This window comes from Onychomys torridus, chromosome 20 (assembly GCF_903995425.1).
Source record: "Onychomys torridus chromosome 20, mOncTor1.1, whole genome shotgun sequence".
NCBI lineage: Eukaryota > Metazoa > Chordata > Mammalia > Rodentia > Cricetidae > Onychomys > Onychomys torridus.
In genome coordinates, this window is record NC_050462.1 from 46,628,110 (window position 1) to 46,646,762 (window position 18,653).

At 48.2% G+C, this 18,653-nt stretch overlaps 2 protein-coding genes across 2 annotated transcripts in view; one reads left to right on the forward strand and one right to left on the reverse strand.

Annotated features, from left to right (window-relative positions):
- Positions 1-766: 766 nt before the first annotated feature.
- LOC118570909 (translation initiation factor IF-2-like) lies at positions 767-2,188 on the reverse strand. The gene is made up of 3 exons (XM_036169644.1): positions 2,055-2,188; positions 1,684-1,962; positions 767-911 (listed from the first exon to the last, which is right to left on the reverse strand). The coding sequence occupies exons 1-3, from the start codon at positions 2,186-2,188 to the stop codon at positions 815-817; spliced, it is 510 nt and encodes a 169-aa protein (XP_036025537.1). The 3' UTR covers positions 767-814.
- Positions 1,305-18,653, forward strand: part of Baz2a (bromodomain adjacent to zinc finger domain 2A) — a 31,291-nt gene continuing 13,942 nt past the window's right edge. Inside the window, 7 exon segments of the mRNA XM_036169586.1 lie at positions 1,305-1,492; positions 12,139-12,276; positions 13,847-14,440; positions 15,686-15,871; positions 16,530-16,748; positions 17,285-17,686; positions 17,980-18,040. Of these exon segments, the coding sequence (XP_036025479.1) occupies positions 12,141-12,276; positions 13,847-14,440; positions 15,686-15,871; positions 16,530-16,748; positions 17,285-17,686; positions 17,980-18,040 (1,598 nt within the window). The 5' untranslated portion in view covers positions 1,305-1,492; positions 12,139-12,140.

Here is an 18,653-nt window from a genome sequence, read left to right on the forward strand (position 1 = left end):
CCCCCATCAGCCAGAATTTCACTCTCCTTTTTCTGTTTGTTGCTCTTCCGAGGTATTCAGACTTGGCTTTGCATAGTTTAAGCAATTGTTTATATTCTAGAATTACACCTCATTGAGTTGAATGGAATTTATGAAGCCAGAAAAGTCTTGAATTGTAAGGAAAGTAAATGAAGTTTCTTTACTAGTTATATCTAATGTATGACCTTGAGCAAGTCAGTGAGTCACTTGGCTCTCAGTTTCTTCATCTGACAAATGAGAAGTTTGAATTTAAAAAGTGTTGGGTGGTGGCGCTCGCCTGTAATCCCAGCACTCTAGAGGCAGAGCCAGGCGGATCTCTGTGAGTTCAAGGCCAGCCTGAGCTACAGTGTGAATTCCAGAACAGCCAAGGCTTTACAGAGAAACCCTGTCTTGAAAAAAAAAAAAAAAAATCAATAAGCTATAACATCATATGACACTGTTTCCCATCTTGGTTCCCGGTAATACACATTTAGGTGAAGGCCAAACTCTCTAATTGCTTGCTTGATTTTATTTTCCAGTTCCCCACAGCTAGATGTTAGAAAAAGTACAGGGAGCCGGGCGGTGGTGGCGCACGCCTTTAATCCCAGCACTCGGGAGGCAGAGGCAGGCGGATCTCTGTGAGTTCGAGGCCAGCCTGGGCTACAGAGTGAGTTCCAGGACAGGTTCACGGAAAAACCCTGTCTCGAAAAACCAAAAAAAAAAAAAAAAAAAGTATGGGAACAGGAGACAACATTTGGGACATTTTATTTGTTGGTTAGTTTACTGTTTACCTTCTACCCTTTGGCCACAGTTAGACTCAAAGCCGAGTCTTCTTTCTCCACATGCAGGAATCTCTCCGACGTCCAAGGCCTTGCAGATGTCGCCAGCAAAGTGGTGATCCAGGCAGGACCAGGCTGTCCGTACAGAACAGAGGTGAGTGGACTTCTGTTTCTCTTCATCCCTTTACGCTCCCTAACTATCAACCTCCTTTTTCACTACCCTGCAGAGGAAGCAGACAGCCCCGAAATTATCCTCCAGACAGACATCCCTCACAGTTAGAAAAGCATCATCTGCCTTCGGCCCTAGAAATGTGCTCTAGTCGTTTGGGTTAACCCTGAGATATGGCTCGCCTCTCGGTTTGACCTGGGTGAAGCGCTGTGGGCCTCGGAGCGGCGCTAGGACCCAGCTCGGCAGGGTCTGCGGGGAGAGCGGCGGGCACTAGGGCCCGGCGGCCGCGGCCTCGGTGGGCGGGCCCGGCGGCCGCGGCTTCCCCGCCCCCTCCGGCCCCGGCTCCTCCTCCCCCGCCGGCCATGTTGGCTGTGCTCGGGCCCCGCGGTTAGCCGCGGCCGCCTCCCGGACCCCGGACCCGGGCCCCGCTCCCGCGCCCCTCTCCCCGCGGGCGTCTCTCCCCTCCTGGCGCCCGGAGCGCGGCCATGTGACCCGCCCGCCCCCCGGGGAGAAGCGAGCCCCCGCCGGCTGGACGCCGTCGCCTCAGGTCTGTAGGGTGTGTGGCCGGGGCCGGGCGTCCCTCCGCGGCTGCGGCTCGGGAGCCGACCGGGGCTTCTCCCCGCGGCACGCCGCCCGGGGCTGTGCGGAGCCGGCCGGGCCGGGCCGGGCTGCAGGCTGACGGGCCCGCGGGCCGGCGGGGGTCGGGGCGGCCGCGGCGGCGTCCCCGGAGGGCCCCACCTCCTGGGGCGGCGGCGGGGCTTGCCCGCGTGCCCGGCGGGATGGGGCTTCCCTGGCGGGTGGACGGGAGCCTGTGCGGAGCGGGGCTTTCGGCGGCGGTGAGCGGAGGCGGGAGGGGTTCCAGGGTCGGAGGTGACTCCCGGGCGCCGCAGGTTCTGTCCTGACGGTGGGGAGGGACTGGCTGCGGCTGGCGCCGGCTTGGCTTGCGCCGGGCGCCCAGGGCGAGTGCCCTGCCCCGGAGACCCTGCCTGGGCGCCTGGGCTTGAGCCAGGCGGAGGACTGAGGAGGAGAATAAAGAGGATTCCTCTCCAAGGAAATCCTCTGCTGCAGCGGGGATCCCCGTTTCCGTAGCAGAAAGGATGCTCTCTCACCATCCCTCTTCCCCGGCGTCCCCGACAGCAGAAGTCAATGCCAACAGCAGGCATCCTTTGTGGCGCTCTCTGGAGTGAGGGATGTGTGTCCTTGGGGGAGTGGTGGTGGTGGGGATCGCGTCCACCACCTCCATCTGTACACAAACGGCCCCTCCCCCAGCCTCCCGCAGGAAGTGGCCGGGAAATGGCAGCTGTGCGTTCGATGCTGCGTCTCTTGTTGTTTTGAAATGTCCATTTTAATCTGATTTGGTTTCATTTTCTGAGGCCTTGTGGGCAAGCTTGTGTGCCAAACGTGTGGCCCGAGAGACTTTTCCCTGTAACATCCATTTGTCAACCAGTGCTCAGCTATAGTTGACCCTCCTTTGTAGACTGGGTCTCTTCTGGACCGCCTCCCTCCCCCGCTGCGAGCTCTAGAGGTCATAGAGACTCAGACTCAGTTTTCACCAGCCGTACATTCATTACAAGTGGTGCAGATTCAGCTTAGCTGCCAAGACGACTTGGGATCTTTATGGAAAGAGAGTGGCTTCTTAATCCTGCTTAATGTTTTTAAGTGTGACAGTTTCTTTATCGCAGAGCATCTGAGCAAGTAAGCTTGTGAAAACACGGGCACAAGGGAAGAGAGGAAATGGGCACGGTGTATGTCTTATGATTTGTATATAGGGATGGGGACTGATTATACATGAGCGATATCAGCTTGTTCCTTAGTGATGATTCTAGCCTAGTCCTGCAGGGAAACCCATTCGTTGACCTGGATTCCTGGCAGTTCCACCTTCTACAGAGCTAATAGAGGAATTTGCTCTCATGATTTAACTCTTCTGTCTGTAAAAGAACATTTCTTGAAATGTGGGAATTTTTTCCTCTTGTGTATACTTATGCCTGTGCCCACATTTTCTTTTCCCTTTAAAAAACTTTTTTTATTGTTCTACTTTATGTGTATGAGTGTTTTGCCCACATGTGTATCTGTGCACCATGGGTGTGCCTGGTGCCCATAGAGACCTGAAGAGGGCTTTGGATCTCCTGGAACTGGGATGAAAAGATGGTTGAGCTGTCATGTGAGTGCTCTGAACTGAATTCCTGTCCTCTGAAGTAGCAGCCTCTCCTCTTTCTCCTGAGGACCCAACCCAGGGCCGTGTGCTTGCTAGGCAAGCGCTCTACCACTGAGCTATGCTGAGCCATCCCCTCCCCACGCTTGTCTGTGTCTGTCCTGGAACCAGGCTGGCCTCCAACTCAGAGCTCAACCTACCTGCCCTTCCAAGTGCTGGCATCAGAGGAGTGAACCGCCCTGTGAGTTTTTTGTTTTGTTTTGTTTTGTTTACTGTTTTTATTATTATTATTTTGTTTTGGGTTTTTGTTTGTTTGAAACAGGGTATCATTATAGCCCGGTTGTCCTGGATCTTCCTAAGTAGATCAGGCTGGCCTCAAACTCTCAGAGATCTGCCTACCTCAGCCTCCTGAGTGCTGGGATGGATAAAAGGGCATGCCATTACACTACAGAAACTTGGTTTTTTTTTTTATGCTAGGGACAGGCTGGCCTAGAAATAACTATTTGAGATTTAAGCTGGCTTTGAACTTGTAGTGATCCTCTTGCCTTTCAAGTGTTGGGCTTAACCAAGAGACTTTTTCCCCTAAAGGATAAGGTGATGGCTTTTGTATCTCTCCATTTTGGTTTGTTTGTTTGAGGTCCCCCTCCCCCAAGGTAGTGCCTCATTAGGTAGCTTTAGAGGGCTGGCCTGGAGCTCTCTATGTAGAATTTATAGAGATGTTCCTGCCCTGTCTCCCAAATGCTAAGATTAGCTGTGTGCCCCATTCCTGGCCAGGTCCCCTTTTGTTGCTATTTGGGTTTCGTTAGGGACAAGAGTTTGAATATTTAGAATTGAAATAAGATTATTTGAACTACCCTGAAAACTACATGCACCTGTCATTGAAATCATGATTTTTTTTTTCTATCAGAAACTTACCAACAGCATATAAATATATAGGTTAAAGATCTAGGAAAGAGCAGACATATGTGATTTTTTTTTTTGTGAAAATGGTATCCTTACAATAAGATTGGATCATTGCTCTTCCTGGGGTGGCTGGTAATCTGGAACCAATTTTTAAAAAAGTATGGTGTCCTTATCTCCCTGATTCATTGCCTCTCTGATGTGGACTGGTGGGTTGCTTTGACTTGTCTTTTAGCTAGATGGTATCAGGCATCTAGGTGATATCCGGTGTCTTTTGTGCGTGCTGGGAATTTAACTCAAGGTCTCAGGCATGTGATGCTTTAATTATCATTTTAGATTTTAAAAGGTACATTTATTTGTTGTGTTTGCCACAGGGTGTGGGTGGAGATCAGAGGACAGCTACCCTACCATGTGGGCTATGGGGTTTGGTAGCAAATGCTTTTAACCTCCGAGTCTCCTCACCAGCTCCACACTGATTGATTTTTAACTTATCCTGTTCAGCCTTCACTTACTTAAACTGGGACCTGGCAGAAAAGAAAAGAAAAGTTTCCTTGTTGGGGTTAAAAGATGGAAGAGGTCTGTAAGGAAGAGTTTAGTAGTAAGTAACTCCCAGGCGGTGGTGCACGCCTTGAATCCCCCATCACTTGGAAGGCAGAAGGCAGTCTGTGAGTTCGAGGACAGCCAAGGGCTATACAGAGAAACTCTGGAAAAACAAAGAATTTAGTAGTAAAAGGACTCTTGAACCATGAGTTCCACAATCCAAAGTGACTTCATAGTTGAAGCTTTGATAACTTTCTTGTAAAACGATTCATTTTCCTGTCAGAAGTAAATTAACTCTCCTCCCTTTCTGTATTTCTCTTCTGGCCTTTTTTTTTTTTTTTTTGCCAGACAGGGTTTCTCTGTAGCTTTTGCGCCTGTCCTGGAACTGGCTTTGTAGACCAGGCTGGCCTCGAACTGGCTCTGCCTCCCGAGTGCTGGGATTAAAGGCGTGTGCCACCACCACCCGGCTATTTTTGGATTTTTTAAAGGTCTCTCAATGTCCTTGTCTGACTTGAACTCACAGTGGTCTGACTACCTCTATCTCAGTGCTCAGTGTGCCACCACCTTACCCCACATGCTTTTATGTTTTTGGTTTTTGTTTCTCAGAGACAGGGTAGCCCTGACTGTCCTGGAACTCACTCTGTAGATCAGGCTGGCCTCAAGCTCAAAAAACGGCCTGCCTCTGCCTGCCTGAGCACAGGTATTAAAGGTGTGGGCCATTGCCACGCAGCCTGTGTTCTGTTTTGTAAGTCTCTACCTGAAGAGAAAAATGGGTAGTATGAAGAGAATTAGATGGGCTAACCTCAGCTTCTCAGAAGCCTAGAAGACAGAGGTTCATTTGGAAGCCTCCGCATTCTGGAGTCACCTTTGAAGAAATTAAGCCAAACTGCTCTATTCTTAGACTGTTAGAGTGATGTAAAAGTTACTAATTGGTGTAGTGTTTGATCTCGTGTGTAATGTGTAAAGTGAGACAGTAATGTGACATAGAGGGATTTTCTGGATTTTTCCCTTTACTCACCCCGTTTTTTTCCATAATTTTGCAATAAGATCTCATACAGATCAGGCCAGCTGCTTTTTTTTTTTTTTTTTTCCTTTCCTCGGTGAGACAGGGTCTGTTTGTGTTACCCTGGCTGTCCTGGAACTCAGTGTAGACTAGGGTGACCTTGAACTCAGAGAGCTCTGCTTACCTCTGCCTCTGTTAAGGTAAGCGTGCCTAGTGTGTACAAGGCCTTGGGTTTAGTCCTCAGCACTGTAGGAAAGAGAAGTCAAGAGATTGGAGCCCTTCCCCACCTAGACTATTCTATCTTAGGCTGGGGTGATAGCCTAGGATCTCACAGTTGCCAGCCTGGCTTTCAGCTCACAGAGCTCCACCTGCCTCTGCTATGATTGCATGCTGGAAGGAAAGGCCTGCTCCCCATTACAGCCAGCTTGGACTGGCCTTGAACTCCTGTAGCCCAAGGAGGCAGTCCTTGGATTTGGGATCCTTCTGCCCCAGTCTAAGTAGCTAGCCAAGATTACAGGATATACAGCCAGATCCAGTTCCAACTGTAATTTTCTTTTCTTGAAACCCTGGGGAATCAAGAACATTTTTAAAAATTAATGTTTATTGGTGTATTGATTGCACTTATGCATGTGCATGCTATATTCATGCCTGGTTCCACTGGAGCTGGAGTTGCAGATGGTTGTGAGCTGCCACGTGGGTCCTCTAGAAGAGCAGCGGTGCTCTTTAGCTTCTGAGCGGTCTCTCCAGCCCCTCAAGACACTTTTTCTAGAAAAAGATTTACTTGAACATACATATGTTTGTGGTGTGTGTGCCCGAGTGCAGGTGCCTGTGGAGGCCAGAAGGCACGGGTCTTGTGGAGGGGGTTACAGGTGCTTGAGAATGCATGGGTGCTGGGAACTGAACGTCGGTCCTCCACAAGTGAAACAGCACTCTTAACTGCTGAGCCATCTCTCCAGCCCCATGGGGACAGGTTGTATTGTCTTGTGTGACAGGACTTGGTGCATCGTAGGGAAGTATACTCTGCCAGGAAACTACATGAGACTGTTTCTTGACAATGAAGTGACTAAGAGCTACGACAGAAAACCAGGCTGCAATATGATTCCTTTAGTTCATATAAAAAAATAATAACTTCTTATGTAATTCAGATTGGTTTTGAATATATCCACAGCTGACCTTCAGCTCCTGTGCTTGTTGCTGAGTTTGTGTGTGTGCACCTCCATGCCAGTTTACTGGCATGTGCATGCTGGGCAACCACTCTACCCACGGAGGTACAGTTCCAGTCTTTAATAAATTAAGTCTGTGTGGAACATTAGAACTAAGTTTATTGACTTTTTAACATTGTCAGTACTTCTCTATTCTTTGTTTTGTTTCCCAAGACAGGGTTTCCCTGTGTAGTTTGGTGCCTTTCCTGGAACTCGCTTTGTAAACCAGGCTGGCCTCGAACTCACAGAGATCCGCCTGCCTCTGCCTCCCGAGTGCTGGGATTAAAGGCATGCACCATCACCACCTGGCTACTTCTCTATTCTTTTACCTTAATTTGTATAAAGGATAGCTAGCCAAAAGTCTGTTAAGGATGGTATGTATAGCTTGCCTAGTATCCTAGTATATACATACAAGTCTTTGGATTTAGTCTACAGCACTGTAGGAAAGGAGAAGTCAAGAGATTAGGACCTTCCCCCTCTAGGATTTTTTTCTTTTTTCAAGGCAGATCTTGCTGTGTAGCCCTGGCTGGCTTGAAACTCTGAAACATAGACCAAACTGACCTTCAACTCATAGAACTCCACCTGCCTCTGCTGTGACTTTGTACTGGATGAAAGACTTGAGCCTACCCAAGTCTGACTAAGGACTTGAGTTTGATCCCTAGAACCCAAGTAAAATGTCAGGCAGGCCCAGTAATGTGTGATTGTAATCCTAGCACTGGGAAGGCAAAAACTGGAAGATCCCCAGGGCTCACTGACCAACCAGTCTAGCCTAATTGGTATACTTCACTGAGGGACTCAAAGGGGATGGGTGGTGCTTCTGAAGTTGTACTCTGACCCACATGCATGGACACACAAGCACTGGCACATATATGAACACATACATACATACATACATACATACATACATACATACATACATACATAAAAAAGTGGGGCTCCGTTTGGTAGTGTCTGCCTTTAATCCTAGCATTCACAGGCAGAGGGATGCAGCTCTCTGAGGCTAGCCATATTGAGTTCCACTCCAGTCAAGGCTACATAGAGAGACCTAGTCTCGAGAGATTTGCATGCATGCTGCTCTGGCAGAGGACCAGAGTTCAGCTTCCAGCACCTCTTCAGGCAGTTCACAGCAGCCTATGTAACTGGCTGTAGCCAGAGTGGGTGGATCCAACAACTCTGGCCTCTTCAGGCACCTGCACTCACTTGCAGAGGACCTGAGTTCCACCCCAGCACCTACACAGTGGTTCAGAACCGTCCTTAACTTCAGTTCCAGGGCATCTGATGTCCTCTGCTAACCTCCATGGGCACCAGGCATGCAGATAGTACAAGCATAAAATCTTATGTCTGAAAAACTAGCTGGGCGAAATGGTGCACACCTTCAATTCCAGCACTTGGGATGCAGAAGCAGATGGACCTCTGCGTTTGAGGCCAGTACATTTTACAGAGTGAGTTCCAAGACAGCTAAGGCTATGTAGAGAGACCCTGTCTCAAAAAATAAAGAAAAAGAAAAAAGAAAGGGAAAAAAACTGAATTTAATTATCTGAAAATAGGAACAGGCTTACACTAAGCTCGTAGTGGCAAAAACAAAAACCCTAAGCCACATGTATTCAACAAGTACTTCATTTGGCTCTTTACTAAGTATTAAATTAAATCCTGGAAACTTGATGGTGGAACCTAACATCCAGGTGATGTTGGAGAACCTGCCTGGACATGGCAATTTTCTTTGAGTAGTGCCTTCCTACATCAGTGTGAGATTTCACCACCTTCCTTCTACCTCACTGAGAGCTCTGGTGTGAAATGGGGGTTAAAGAAAGGACATTTTGAAAGAGGCTGAGCCTTGGTTAGAACATGTTATAGTTGGTCTGAATCAGAGTTCCCAGAGAAGTTTGTTGAGTAGGCCAGATAAGATCCTTCAATATGTGTTTGCCATTTGGAGCTTGCATGGAAGAAGATGACTTAGGCAGTGAGGAGGGGTGTTTTAGATAGGAAATTTAAAGATCACTGTCTCCAGTGTCAGGAACTGAGAGCGGCGAAAGCTTGGAACTTCCCCAGGATGTGTGGGGCAGAATCGCTACAGCTTTTGTTTCTCAGCCTTGATGTGTACCTTGGGTCATTGTATAAGACTGAGCTGTCTATTAAACAATGCTGAGAAACAGGGCAGGAGAGATGGCTCACAAGCTAGGATTGCTTACGGCTCTTGAAGAGGATCTGGGTTCTATGTCCAGCACCACATAGTAGCTCACAACTGTCTGTAACTCCAGTTTCAGGGGTCCAGGTCTTCTTCTGACCTCTGAGGGCTCCTGCCTATGTGTGGTGTACATACACACAGAACATTATTTTTTTATATGCTGAGAAGCAAGTTGGCATGATGAGATATGCACCTGTAATCCTAGCACTTTCTAGAGTCTTACCATGTAGCCCTAGCTGTCCTGGAACTAGCTAAATAGACCAGGCTGTCCTCAAACTCGCAGAGATCCACCTGCCTCTGCCTTCCAAGTGCTGGGATCAAGGCAGATGCCACACACCTGACATTTTCTTGCATTCTTATATTGTGATCCCATTATTTATGTGACATCTGAAATCAGAAGTTAAGTTGTATGTATTAAGTCTGGCTATATCATCTCTCTTGTATCTCCCATATGAGTAGCTTTAAAAACACATACTTTTTAAAGCCAGACATAGTGGTGCACACCTTTAGTATCAGCACTAGGAGGTAGAGGCAGGTGGATCTCTTTGAAGTCTAGGCCAGCCTAGTTTATATAGTGAGTTCCAGAACAGCCAGGGCTACACAGAGAAACTGTCTTGAAAAGCTTGCGTGTGTGTATTATGTATATGCACTTTTAAGTTAGGAGTTGTAACTCACACCTTCGATCCCAGCAATTGGAAGGCAGAGGCAGGTGGATCTCTTAAGTTTGAGGACAGCCTGGTCTACAGGAGTTCTAAGACAGCTGGGGCTACACAGAGAAACCCTAAAACCATTTTTAAAAATTGCATATATGTGCATACACACACAAACTAAACATTCTTTTCACTCTTTGTCTAATAAGGTGTGAGGATGGAGAGATGGCTCAGAGGTTAAGAGCACTAGCTGCTCTTCTAGAGGAACTGGGCTCAATTCCCAGCACCCACATGGTGGCTCACAACCATCTGTAATGTGATGTGGTGCCCTCTTCTGGCCTGCAGGCAGAACACTATATACATAATAAATAAGTCTTTTAAAAAAAAAAAAAAAACTAACATGGCTGGGCATTATGGACATGCCTTTAATCCCAAGGTTTGGGGATTTGAGGCAGGGGGATTTCTGAATCCCAGACCACCTGGGGCTACACAGTGAGACCCTATTTCAAACAGACAAAGCATGACCTTTACTACAAGGGCTTTTAGGTAGACAAGTAGACTGAACGATTGATTGATTGATTGATTGTCTTGTTTAACCCTCAAGCCCTAGAAATGCATAATAAAATTTTTCTAAGTGACAAAACTAAAGCTCAGCAAGTAATTTGTTCAGAGCCAAAGAAGCCAGTGAGTGGTAGGTCTGAGCTTTGAGCCTGCCTTCTTATGCTGACCTAGGGATGGAATGCAATGGCTGTGGTTCCTGTGACTCTTCAGCTGGGGCAGGCATGCAGACAGACTCAGGTGCCAGATAGCTTTTATTCCTTTTACATCTCTGGTTTCTTTGGACCGTCAACTTATTCTGAACAGTATGTAATTTGTAAAGTAGCATATGCTGTTTTCTCAGAGTAACAAAAAGAATAAGGTCACTAGTTTCCTTATAGCTGGAGAGATGGCTCAGAGGTTAAGGACACCGACTGCTCTTCCAGAGGTCCTGAGTTCAATTCCCAGCACCCACATGGTGGCTCACAACCATCTGTAATGAGATCTGGTACCTTCTTCTGGCCTGCAGACATACATGCTATATACATAATAGATAAATAAACAAATAAATGATTCAACAACAAAAGCAAAGAGAAAAATGAACCAGGCAGGATCCATCATTTAGGGTATAATCCAGAGGACACAGGAAGAAGGATGTGTTCCTGTTTCCTGCATGCCAGGTGAGGTGTGATTGCCTAAACTGGAAGAGAGAGGGCCGTGGAGGTCATGGGGAGTTGGGCTCCTCCAAAGTGAGCCGCTGCGTGTTCCTTGCTCTGTGGTCTAAGCTTTCGAGTAACCCAACCTAAAACAAGGACTCAGTTTTATTTTGTGTGTTTTATCCAGGATTATTAATCTCATGCTGCTTTTTTTTTTTTTTTTTTTTTTTTTTGGATCCCTGTTTTGAAGCATGGGCTTTCCCTATGATGGGGAAGTCCTGGAAGGCAACAGTCTTTTATCTGTTGATTGGCTTTTCCATGGATGTGTAGCAGATTGAAGTCTGCTGCTTAATTTACACTTGGTCTTAGCCAAAAGCTGAGAAATGGTCAATCACTACTTAATGTTAACATGTTTGGGGGGGCGCATGTGTGCACTCATGCATGCTGGTATACAGGTGCCACAGCAGGCCTGTTGAGGAGGGGGTGGTCTAAGAGTTGGTTCTCTCTTTTAGCTGTGGGTTCCAAGGATTGAACTCTGGAAATCAGGCTTGGCAGCAAGCACCTCTACCTTCTGAGCTATCTTGCCAGCCCTTATTGTAATTTTAGAGTGAAGCTGGGATTCTATATGAGAGATAAATTAGTAGGAAAACTTCTCCGGAGTTGGGCTTGGTGGCATATGCCTGTAATCTCAGTACTCAGAAAGCTGAAGCAGGAGAGTTGTTGTGAATTGTTATCACTCTAGACTACCTGGAAGACTGTTTCTGAAAACAAGCAAACAGCTAAGCCATAGTGGTGCACACTTTTAATTGGGGGGGGGGGTCGCAGAGGCAGGTGGATCTGAGTTCAAGGCCAGCCTGGTCCACAGAGCAAGTTTCAGGACAGGCAGGGCTGCACAGAGAAACCTGTCTCAGAGAAAGAGAACACTTTCGAGGGCGGTGGTGGCATGCGCCTGACGTTAAAATAAAGAGCAGATGTCTAAGAGGACGACAGCCTGGGCCATGGATTAAGAGGGTAGAACTTGACATAAGGTGGGCTCTTCCACACTAACTCATTTTTCTCTATGACTGACAGTGAACTCTGCCTGCCTGCCTGACAACTTGCTTTTAAACTGTCTCAAAGCTGGGCCTTAAACCTGTGATCCTTTGCCCCAGTCTCCTGTGTGCTGGGTTTATAGGTGTGATACCATGCTTGACTTAGAGTTGGGTCTTTGCCCAGGTTAAGGGCATATTTTCTTCTCTTTTTCAACTTGCACCTTCTCACAGCACCCCTACATTGAAGGGTGAGTAAAGGGATGGGAGGGGGCACCGCCTCTGGACGATGATATAACCTTGCTTAACTGATTATTTTTTCCTTTTCTCCCTCCTACAGAAATGGAGGCAAACGACCATTTTAACTTCACTGGCCTTCCTCCCGCACCAGCTGCCTCAGGACTGAAACCCTCTCCTTCCTCAGGGGAGGGCCTCTACACTAACGGGTCTCCCATGAACTTCCCCCAGCAAGGGAAAAGTGAGTGTGGAGGCAGGCCACAGACCTGGGGAGGGAATGGGCATCACTGCTTTAGATCAGGTGGATGGAAGGAGGTTGTCTAGTTTGGGCTAGCCACCTTACAACAACTCTCTGCTAGCAGGTAGTGGCAGAGGAAATAAATCCGTAGAACTTACTCATTGCTAGAGAGAACTCACACTTCTGAGAACAAGTTATAGGACTTCGAGAAGCTGTGGTTTTTGTCTTGACTTCAGAGTCTTTTCTCTTCTGCCAGTCCTGCCCCTGGCTGCTGCAGAGAGAAGGGCAGCTGCTGATAGTGAGGGTGGTGGGCCTGGGCCAGGGAAAGCCTCGGGGAGCTGGGTTCAGAAGTTAGGAACTTGGCTTGGATTGGGACTCGGGTGAGGAAGGTGGGCGAAGGCTGTAGCAAAATAGCTTGTGCAGCAGGGAGGCCGCAGCAGAAGCCCGGTGCTGCCTCCCGTCTGGTTCAGAAGGTGAGGGCGTGCAGTGCTTTCCTTAGACGCTTACCATTCTCTGTGGAAGCGCTGCTGTTGCTTGAGGGTGTTTCCTAGTTCTCTTTTGGGGTAATGGACCGATCCCCTGGGACTAGAGCTAGCAGACACTGTTGGCTGCCATGAGGGTTCTAAGAATCAAACGCAAGTCTCCTCGGAGAGCCAGTGCCCATCACCACTGAACCATCTCTAGCCCAGATGGCCTTAAACTGGTGACAGTCCTCCTGATTTACTCTTCTGTCGGTTATATTGCCCGGATCTCAAGACAGTATGCTTAGAAGTAGAAAAATTCTGGCTTGTACTTACTGTCTGTCCTGTTGTGTATAGGGCACTTGCCGATAAATGCAAGACCTATTCTTTTACTGGCCTTTCCCCACATGTACATACCCACCCACCTGCTGTAGGATTCCCCCATACCCAGATACCTGCTTGAAGTTTCTTTAGTATCTTGGTCCTGATTGTTGTCTGTTGAAAACCCAAAGATTCCTATTTTCAGAGCTGGTTTCTGTAGCACTGGTCATGCAAAGATTTTTACCTATTCCACATTACCCTCCTGGGCCTATGGGGAGGAGCGAAACCCAGCCTTCTGAGCTGGATTTTGTCACTGTGGTGACTGCAAATTCTATTCTTAGCCCAGCACAAAGTGCTGGATCTGCATGTGCCAGTGAGGTAGAGGCTCTCCCTTCTGGTGCCACTGTAGGGCCAAACAGGCACTAAGGAAAGAGAGCGGGGACTGGGGAATTCAGTCACTCCAAGGGAGGAACTCCCATAAGGAGTGAGGGTGAGAAGGAATGCAAGTCATTGCGGGAGACGTGTGCAGCCATGTAGTGGAGAGCTGCAGCAGCAGCATCCGCAGCTGCCATGAGCTCCTGTGCACACCTAGGCCACTCCCTCACCCTGACCCAGCTGTCTCAGCAGCAGTGCTAAGCTTACGCACAGGAGCATCCAGGTTCAGTGTTCCCTTGAGACCCAAAAGCTAAAGGAAACGGGTCCTTTACTTGTGCCCTCACTGTTAATTGGAGGTTTATTTGGTAGCATTATTGCATATATATTCATAGCTGACTCTTCTATTTCTCTGCCAGGTTTGAATGGGGATGTGAATGTTAATGGCTTATCTACTGTATCTCACACTACCACTTCAGGGATTCCGAGCTCTGCTCCCCACTCCTCCAACACCTCACACCTCCATCACCCTAACGTGGCCTACGACTGTCTTTGGAACTACTCACAGTACCCACCTGCCAATCCTGGCAACAACCTCAAGGACCCACCCCTTCTCTCTCAGTTCCCTGGGGGACAGTACCCGCTCAACGGTATCCTTGGGGGCAGCCGACAACCTTCATCCCCAAGTCACAACACTAATCTTCGAGCTGGGAGCCAAGAGTTCTGGGCCAACGGTACCCAGAGTCCAGTGGGGCTTAACTTCGATTCACAGGAGCTGTATGATTCCTTTCCTGACCAGAATTTTGAGGTGATGCCCAATGGACCCCCAAGCTTTTTCACCTCCCCACAGACTTCTCCAATGTTGGGATCTAGTATCCAGACCTTTGCACCTTCCCAGGACGTAGGCAACGGGGTCCATCCTGATGAGACAGCAGAAAAGGAGCTGACTTCAGTTGTGGTAGAAAATGGCACTGGCTTGGTAGGCAGCCTGGAGCTGGAGGAGGAACAGCCAGGTATGACTGGGTCTGTGAGCTGGGTGTGGAGAGGGGAAGAGGGGTCATGGAGGACAGTGGCTTTTGGGGTGAGGAGAACTTGTCTTTCCAGCTCTCTGCAGTGGAGGCTGATTTGCATGTTAGTGATTAGCAGAGCCAAGTGTCTGGTGTCTTGTGGCAGCAGCTCCAGTTCAGGAGTGGGAGTGCAGCTATTTCAAGCTCATGCAGAGCTACTGGCCGGGAGAGGGCAGGTGGGCGACGGGCAAGCCTGAAACAGCCCAGACACTGCATCAAGAACGGCTTCTCAGGCTAGGGGTGTAGCTCAGTGGCTAGTGTGGTTGTGTAGCACGCGTGAATGGGGCTCTGGGTTCTACCTCCAGCACTGCATAAATCATGGACCCTGGCACATGCATATATCTCAGCCCTTGGGAGGGGAGGCAGGAGAAGTTGTTCAGGGTTAGCCTGGGTCACATACGTGGGGTAGGGTGGGGTAAGGGCTTCTGAAACAGAGGAGATGGTTAGGACATGAGCAGTGAGCACTGAGACCATGAGGATGAGGTTCTGCTGCAGCGGCGCAGCCCTAGTAGTGACTGGCAGAGTGAGCGCACCATTGCTCATCTGTTCAGCCCCCTTTTTGTTTGTTATATTTATATATGTGACCTCTTTTGTTTCCCTCAAACTAGATAAAATCTTAGTTTGTATTTGTAGTTAATATTCAATGCAAAGACAGCTACCCTATAAAAACCATAGGATATATTCTCTGCTCCACTTGTGGGAGAAAATAGCTGAGTCCATGGTGGATTCTTGTCTTGGCCTTGGCATCCCTTTTCCTGTTTGCCTGTGTTTTAGCAGCACATCTCTACTCATTCAGGTACCTGGATAGGATCTGTTTCTAGTTCAGAACTGGCAATAAATGTTGATTGAATGCACATCTTAGTTTTAAAACGGTTTACTAAGAGTGTTTTAACACAGATCTGAGTGCCAGGGTGGCTAGGGGAAGGAGCACTTAGTTAGGAAAAGAACAGGATACACCATGTGCATGTATATCTGTTGAGGGTGTCAGATCCCCTGGAATTGGAGTTACAGACAGTTGTGAGCTGCCATGTGGGTGCTGGGAATTGAACCTGGGTCCTCTGGAAAAGCAGCCAGTGCTCTTAACTGCTGAGCCACCTCTGCAGCCCCTCCTGAACACATTTCTATAACCACCTAATATAGCTAAATTGAAGGCATCAGTTTTGACTTTGGGTCTCTCCTGGGATTACCTAGAACTAAAGATGTGTGGCTACAATGGTTCCGTCTCTTCTGTGGAGTCTTTACACCAAGAAGTCTCCGTCCTGGTCCCTGATCCCACAGTGAGCTGTTTAGATGATCCTTCACATCTTCCTGACCAACTGGAAGACACTCCAATCCTCAGTGAAGATTCCCTTGAGCCTTTTGACTCTCTAGCACCAGGTGGGCTTTGGAGGATGTGTCCCTTTCCTGCTTACCTGGGGGGGGGGGGGGGGGGGTGGGGCTTGTAGGTAAACCTTTAGTAAACTGTAGTCAGTACTGCTGGCTGGGCTAGCTTTACTCAGATGCATTGGTTCATTTCCCAGGCTCTTTCTGTCTTCCAGTTGGCCCAGAGCCCTTGGCTGCAGTAATTCACTGAATAGGCTGTAACTACCACACAGTTGGGCTATTTGGGTTCTAACTAACTAGAAAGGAAACATTTGCCAATTAAATATAAAAACAAGGCCTATTTTATGATAAATGCTGGATTTCTGCAAGAATCTATATGGGTAGATAGACAGTCTGTATCTTTGCCTTCATTTTTAGTTTTCTGGCTTTGTTCTTTAAGAGGGCTATATGTCCCCCTAGTTTTAATGTTAACATAGGGTGGCTGAGGTAGGAGAGTTGTGACTTTGACACCATCCTGAAGTACATAGTGAATTTCAAGTCAGCTCTGAGCTGGAGGTGAGACCCTTTCTTATTTCCTCCCTACTATTCCCCAATTCATACCCTAGAAACTAGAATTGGACATTGTTTTAGCTAGTATTTCATCAAGAAATCTGGCTTGCTAATTTTTTTTCCTTAATGTTCTGCTTGTAATTTTTTTCACCCTCATAAACAGAGCCAGTGAGTGGAGGACTTTATGGTATAGATGACACAGAGCTGATGGGTGCAGGAGATAAGCTGCCTCTTGAGGACAGCCCTGTGATCTCTGCCCTCGACTGCCCTTCTCTCGGTAACGCTACTGCCTTCAGTCTCCTGGCAGACGACAGCCAGACGCCAGCCTCTCTCTTCGTCAGCCCCACCTCTCCACCTGTCTTAGGGGAGTCCGTCTTGCAAGGTAAGTGAAGGGAGGCAGGACAGATAAAATCCTCACTTGCAGAAATAGTGCGTGTGTTCCGTACCTAAGCCCTTAACACGGGAGTGTTCACTGGTATCTCAGTTACACACTGAGATGGTGTCAAGTGGGGATAAAAAGTATCAGCCATTATACCTCCATAAGTACTCCGTGGAGAGCTTGAGCAAAGATGTTTGGGGCAGGGAGAGTAGCCAGCACTGCTCTTTCAAATTTAATTTTATGTGTATGAGTGTTCCTGTCTGTAAATCTACGTACCAAGTGTGTGGTGCCCTTGGAGGCCAGTGTTCTGAGCTCTTGGGACTGGAGTTACAGAAAGTTCCTGGAGTTGCCTGTGGGTGCTGGAAGTCAAACAGCGGTCCTCTGGAAGGCGGCCAGTGAGCTGTTGCTCTAGCGCCTAGAGGTCACCGTTCTTTTTTCACTACAAGTCCTTAGGATAACCGTGGTTGCCACAGTGCAGGTTTGACTGAATAAATTCTTGATACCATTTTCTTTTATTTACATTATTCTTTGGATTTTAGATAACGGCTTTGACCTGAATAATGGCAGTGACTCTGAACAGGAAGAAATGGAGCCTGAGTCTTCTTCGGACTTCCCACGTCCCCTAACTGAGCCGGCCCCTGACCAGCTGCCTACTGTTGAGCTACATCCAGCAGCCTCTCCAGCAGCCTCCTCACTTGTCCCTCCTGCAGTCTTCCCAGCAGTCTCTCCAGCCCCCTCCCCTCCCCTCCCAGCAGCCTCTTTGGAAGCGTCTTTGACAGCTCCAGTGACCCCAGTGACTTCTCCTCAAGCTTGCCCGCCACCTTCCCCAGTAGCCACCTTCCAGACAGTTTCCCAAGCAAGTGAAGACGTCAGCAGCATCCCGGAAGCTTCTGTTGATTTAGAAGAGATCACTGGAGAAGCTGTCACAATTTCTGGTAGTGGTGAGTGTCCAAATTCTGTTTTGTCCCTGTCTGGTTTCTACAAAAGTTTATGTTACATACTGCATCTATCCCTCCTCTTCTAACCTGTAATTTAATTTTTAAAAAAATATTGTTGTTGTTTCTTGAGACAGGATCTGACTATATAGCCTCGGCTGGTCTGTATGTAGACCAAGCTGGCCTCCAGTTCACAGAGCGCTGCATGCCTCTGCCTCCAAGTGCTGCTGTGCCGCCAGCTCAGCTCTGTCCTGTAACCTTACTTGACCTCTTACCTTTATCTCTGGTCTTATCTCAAGGTGATGTACTGAAGAGACGCATTGCTACCCCAGAAGAAGTTCGTCTTCCCCTCCAGCATGGGTAAATGCTCTAGATGGATGCATGCATTGACCTTAACAAGCCTAGGAATGATTCTTAAGTTATGGGAGAGGGTTGGCCTAGGTGGGAATGGATTGCAGGACCGTGAGGAGAGTGCGGAGTCCTCGGAGTTGGAGTTGCAAGCTGTCCTGAAGCCACCTGTTGTGGGTGTTGGGTCTTCTGGCAGAGCAGCATGTGTGCTTAACTGCTGGGCTGTTGCTCTAGACCAATTCCCTCTTTCTTTTTTCTTTTTTGGGGGGATGGAGACAGGGTTTCTCTGTGTAGCTCTGGCTGTCCTGGAATTCACTCTGTAGACCAGGCTGGCCTTGAACTCACTAAAAATCCACCTGCCTCTGCCTCCCAAGTGCTGGGATTAAAGGCATGCGCCACTACCATCCAGCTAAGTTTTCTCTTTCTTAGGGTCTGTCTTCCCTGTCCTTCATTGCTCATCTGCTGTTCCTTGGTCTTGATCAAGGATCCTTTTCCAAACTAAGGCTCAAATATCCAGAGTAGCCAGGCAGAGCTGTTTTCATAGAGAGGGACAGCAGTGAGGGAGGAGGCTTCCCCCGGTGAACTGGGTGGTTTGTGGTGTGGTAGTTTCTGTTTCAATGCTCTC